Here is a 5,877-nt window from a genome sequence, read left to right as displayed (position 1 = left end):
GACAATAATATGTGGCTCCTGTGAGGCCCCCCTGATGTATCTGTTTATCCACGTTATTCATCCAATTTGTGATATCATTTTAAAGCATAAGCCCATAAACGAGGCAGATCCAACGCTCAAGAGGATCACACCAAATAATGAGCTTGGTTTGCATTAAATGCAAGAGTCATTTGACTGTTGGATCTTTATCATTTTTGGAATAATACGTTAAAATGATCTGAGAAAATGGACGGACGACGTGGATAAACAGAAACATTATGGTGGGCCCCACAGGATCCCCTGAATGGATGGATTATTTTCCAAACCGAGTCGTACACAATCTATTTCGGGTTATACGGGGTACGTAACTGAAAACTCCGCATCTTTTCCTTGTTAAGAAGCTAGAGGATAGGATTCCCTTTGAAGTGAATCCCATGTGTTAATTACTTTTTATTTTCAAAAATTCCACAGCAAAGGAGAACAGGTCATCGCGCACGTGTTGACTGAATCGACCAGGAATTCCATAACAGGGCCCCACCTAGCTTTATGTAGTCAGTTCATGTGGAAGGCATTCGCAGGCAGACCGCGTCCCCAATAATTCTCTATAAATACCATACACGGCTCCTAATTCTCCATGCTTCTCTCTCAAAACCCATACCTCTCCCTCTCTCAAAACCCATCTATCTCTCTCTCTCTCAACATGAAGAAACTCATCCGCCGACTCGCCCGAATCGTAGACTCGTCTAACCACTACAGACCCCTCAGACCCGACTCCCCAACCCCAAGACCACCCGCCAAGACCCGAAAAAACCGAATCGGGTCCTTCTTCATCCGGAAGGGGCACCTGCCTGTTTACGTAGGCGAAGAGATGGAGCGATTCGTGCTCAGTGCCGAGTTGCTGAACCGGCCGGTTTTCGTGGAGTTGCTGAAGAGATCGGCTCAAGAGTACGGGTACGAGCAGAAGGGTATCTTGAAGATTCCGTGTCCGGTCTTTGTCTTCGAGCGGATCTTGGAAGCTTTGAACGGTGGAGATGGACTCATTGATGAGATCTCCGAAGAGCTGTTTTCTTAGTTGAAGTTTCTCTAAAACAAAGTGTATTTTTGAGATTTTGTGTGTGTGTGTGTGTATATATATATATATATATATATATATATATATATATTCCTTATTCATTTGTAATTCTTGAGGGATTTGTAAATATTATTGAGAGTTGAATTGGAAGAGAGTCATAGAATGGGAAGGAGTGATTTTGAAAGTAAAAAAGAATAAAAAAATAGAAAAAAAGTATTTTGCTTATGCATGAGAACGAAAAGTAGAAATTATAACTGCACTAGCCTAACGTACTCTGCGGTGCACCAACAGCTACGTGTGTGGAATTCACCATGGATACTAAGAATCATGATGATGGAGAACTCGGGTAGGCCACACCCAAGGAAAGAGTTAGATGGGATGCCCACTGCTATTTTTGTGTAGGATTACACTGGCGTTTCCAACCCATCCGATCCATGTATCTGATGTACCTCGTTGGGATGATTTATTTATTTATTTTTCAAAAAATGTTAGCTTTTTTTTTTTTTTTTTTTTGACACACGCAAATACACCCCACACACTCACGCTAGTCGAATTTCACCACCTATGGGCACTCGAACCCTTGACCGGGAGTTGAAACTCCTGGGAGTCTACCACCCGGGAGTTTAAAAAAATGTTAGCTTGTTAGTACACCCACTGTCAGTTCACTCTTCACTGTCAGCCACCCCCTCATTGGGATGGATGAATTATCAAGAAATCACAATATTCCAAAACTTAGTTTACTCATCCCATCCAAAATATTAGGTGTTTTTAGATATAATTTTATGGGGCTGACCAACCTGTGTTGGAACCGCCTAATTATCAGTTATCAAGGAACTTTAACACTTTGTAAGGCGAAACTCCACAAAATATATATATATATATTAGGCAAAGGTAAAGGAATATTCATTGTTGATGACAAAATCTGGATCACCCTCCACTTCGTTGTTGATGACAAAATCTAGATCACCCTCCACTTCGTGCTCCTCAAATGAACCCTGATCCTACACAGAGGGTGAGCAAAGGAGACCCTGTCTAAGCCTGAGGACCATCCGATGCCTAAGTCAGGTCAAGGGAATCAGGGTCTAAGTTGACAAGTAGAGGGAGAATACCAGTTGTCCCCCCTGTAGCAATAGGGTCTTATTGTATTTATACCTGACTGTCGAACGGTCTAGGTCCGTTAATCTCAGCACAATTCACTCAATCAGTAGGATTTTCGGATCGTGGGGATATTGTACGCAATTCAAGGATCGTGTAGGATCTTATGCGCATCGTGCGTGTCTGCGAGAGAAGTAACTTGTCACGTCCACTTATGGTAGTTTCTAAGCTTAGCTCATGGCACGCCCACCTGGGGATCCGGCCTTGGCTCGGACCTTCTGGCGGATAAGGTCTTAATCAGAGTGGTCAGAAGCCTTTGTCGAACAGTGTCCGCATTTATAGTCCGAGCCGAGCTGGTAGTCGTCCGCCCGATCGGGTCAACATGACGTTAGCCCTCGGGATTATAAAGGGCTCGGATCTTCTTATAACAGACGCCCCTTACTCTTCGAGGTCGGTTACGGACTCAGAGAGTAAGCATTCGGAAGATCAACCGCCTCGTCTGCTGAATCTTCCATGCGTGCCGATATTATCCTGATTTCGAAATTTTGAAGCAACGTGCCCTCAGGATTTTCAGCCCACAGGCCAATATTCAGTGGCTGCGTGGCAACGGTTAAGATCTCGAATCGTCGTCTGCCTATGGCATATCACCACGTACACCCTGATCAGTGTTTCGGACGGAGCTTTCATTGCTCGGGCATCGTTTCGTTTATCCGGAGCATGCTACTCGATGTCAGAGACGTACTGCTCGACAGAGCCTGGGCTAATAGTGTGTGGCCACGTAAGCTCGGAAGTCGGCTAACGACGATTCGGCTGCAGCCATCATTTCTTATCATTAATGCAGAGATTTGGTAAGGTCTATATAAGCCTCCTTTGGAGACCTCTGTTTTTCTCCTGCGCTTTGTGTTTGAGTTGTTACCGGAGGAGGCGATTTTCGGCAAGGACGATTCCGACCAGTCAAGGTTTTCTGACAGGTGATTCCGATCGATCAGGCATTTTCGGAAAAAGCGATTCCTGGTGATCGTCCGGTGAGTCTCCTTCCTTGTGCTTCTTTGTGTACCTTCCTTGTGCTTCTTTGCATACCTTGTGCTTCTTTGTGTACCTTCCTTTTAAGATGTCGTCCGACCTGGAGACCGTTCGGGATTATGATTACGATTCCGAGTCGGAAAGTTCTGATGATAGGGGAGGGGCCTCCGAAGGTCCCTATGAAGCTGTACCCCTATTCCCTCCGCCCCGAAGACTGAAAGAAGTAGGGTCTCGAACTCGAAGGGTTGTTAAGAAGGCTGCCCGAGCCCCTCGGGTTACAACTACCGAGGCCACATGGATGTCGGCAAGTGGGTGGGCCTCTGAGGTAGTCCCAGGAGGTTTCGTGCTCTCTGAGTCTCAGATGGAATGGATCCGCTCGGAGTTTCAAATCCCCGAATCCATCCAAATAAGAGCCCCAGGGCCCCTCGACACCACTGGTGTGCCTGCTGAGGGAGAGGTTGCCATTTTCCTCTGTGCGCTGCAATGCAGGCTCTGACTTCCTCTGCATCCCTTCATTAGAGCCGTGACAGCCTACCTTGGCTTAACTCCCGGGCAATTCACCCTCAATGCTTGGAGGGTGCTAATTTCTTCTTATATTATCTAGCGTTAAGTTGGGAACTCGAAGCTGACCCTGAGGAGTTGATAAGTTTGTACCTGGTCAAGCACGACAGTAGGAACTATGGTACTACTTTGCGACTCGAGGCAATAAGGGGTCGGGGCTCATGATGAATCTTCCGTCCTCCAATAAAGACTAGAAGAATAAATGGTTCTGGGCTGCGGGTGAATGGAAGGCGCTAGTGACTGAGCTCAGAACCTTGACAACATGGGTTCCCATCTGATTTTTAAAACCAGGTCGGACTAATTATTTCCTCCTTTCTTCATACTCTTTCTTTATTACGGTGGTCAGACTGAAGCTATATTTATCTTTGTAGATTTTCCAAGGGGCACACCTCTCCTTGATTCGGCCCAGAAGAGCCACATAGCTAAGGCCAGGGCGCGATCGGGAGAACTCCGTTCCTGGTCGGACCTAATCACCACCACCAACCTTCATTGGTGCGGGCTGTGCAAGTCCCAACCTCTTTCGACGTCTTTCACTAAGTTTTTTTGGCAGGGATTGAACTCTCAGACCTGATTATTTAACCCGTTGCTTTTGATAAGTATGACAGAGGCATCTGGTTCTCGGAGGAGGAAAGCCGCTCCGATAGCTGAAGAAATGTTGCGAGCCGAGCCCCGATCGAAGACCACCGCTCGGAAGAGGCAGGTCGTTCCACTTTCTGGCCCCGCTCTCATTTTTGCAGCTCCGGCTACTGCTCCAATTCCTGCTGCGACACCAGTCGCAACGTCTGCTGGGCCCCAAGTTCCAGCAATCATTGTCCCTACTCCAGCGACTATAACTTCCCTTCCACCTCCACCTACCGCAACCCCCCTGCAGTGGAGGTTCCTCTTCTAGCCCCCAAGCCTTGTATTGCTATCCCTTCTTCCTCCGAGCGGGAGGAGGCTATCCGAATAGCTGACGACATGCTTTCTCCTCCCGATGACGGGAATGATCTTAGGGCCGAGGTCCAAGTCTCAGCAGGCAATCAGACCGGAGTTAAGGAAGCCATGGGCTCGGCCTAGGTGGGGACAAGCGGCAAAAGGTTTGAACCGGGCTACCACCTGTCTTGCCTGATACCTTAGGCTACCAAACATGTCCCAGAGGAGGATATAGCCCGCCTTCTCGACAGATCGGATAACTCTTTTTTATATGACATAGCTTCAATTTTTTACATGGTATTTTCCGTCGCCTTTCTGCTTCTTAGTTTCCATTTCTTTTACACCCGTATATTTATTTCTCTATTTTCATTCACTCTTTCCCAAAGCTCCTTTCAGCTCGGGAGAAGGCGCGGGAGTTGGAAAAGAGAGAGGCCGAGGTGGAGGCCCTTAAGACCGAAGTGGGAATCTTGTGGGATGAAGCCAATTTCCTCCGCCTTAAGCAGGGCAAGCTGCATCGGCTGCTTGAGGAAGGGAAGGCTAGAGAGTGGGATGGGCAGGCTATGGAGCTCCATCTGCAAGGGGTCATGAGTATCTCGAGGCCCGTTGCGGTGCGGCGGAGGCTGATCTGGCACAAGCTAGGGCTCATGTGGATTCATTGGCTAAGGCGATTACTAGAGTAGGTGAAGTCCTAGAGCGGGGTAAGGCTAAGGCGGCAGAAGAGCAGATCTGAGCTGTCTCTCAGGCGAGAGAAACTCAACGGGCTAAGGACAAGGCTTCTCTGACTGCGGCGGTGGCTGCAGCGATAGATGCCTTCAAAACTTCAAAGGAAAGGGACGCCAAAGTTGCCAAGTTTTACAACCGCGGCTTCAATGATTGCATTGAGGCGGTCCAGGATCTGTATCCGGACCTTACCCTCGAACCTTTGATGCCCAAAGATGTTGGAGAGGTGCCTGCTGAGGATGTCAGCCTGGATCAGACCCCCAATGCTCAAGCTCCCCCTCCTCCGACCGCGTAGATTGGACCATTTACCTTTCCTTTTCTTCTCTTTTCTTCTAGAACTTGTTGAAACTTTTCTTTTCGGTTACTTTTTGACCTTCTAATGAAGGTTCATGAATGATGATTCTGGACCCTCTAGAGAGGGCACATGAATGACGATTTTTCTGTTGTGTTATTCCGTAGTTAATTTTTAGATGTCGATCGTTGATTGTTGAGTGCCGAACTGATTCATTGATAGG

At 47.5% G+C, this 5,877-nt stretch overlaps 1 protein-coding gene across 1 annotated transcript; it reads left to right on the top strand.

Moving 5' to 3' along the window:
• The first annotated feature begins 584 nt into the window (after positions 1 to 584).
• Positions 585 to 1,085, top strand: LOC131220367 (auxin-responsive protein SAUR71-like). Its single transcript, XM_058215308.1, has one exon. The coding sequence runs from the start codon at positions 614 to 616 to the stop codon at positions 1,049 to 1,051; it is 438 nt and encodes a 145-aa protein (XP_058071291.1). The 5' UTR covers positions 585 to 613; the 3' UTR covers positions 1,052 to 1,085.
• Positions 1,086 to 5,877: the final 4,792 nt, after the last annotated feature.

The sequence above is a fragment of the Magnolia sinica genome, chromosome 12 (genome assembly GCF_029962835.1).
Source record: "Magnolia sinica isolate HGM2019 chromosome 12, MsV1, whole genome shotgun sequence".
NCBI lineage: Eukaryota > Viridiplantae > Streptophyta > Magnoliopsida > Magnoliales > Magnoliaceae > Magnolia > Magnolia sinica.
Note: the sequence above shows the minus strand (reverse complement) of the source record. Positions and strands in the feature narration are given on the sequence as shown.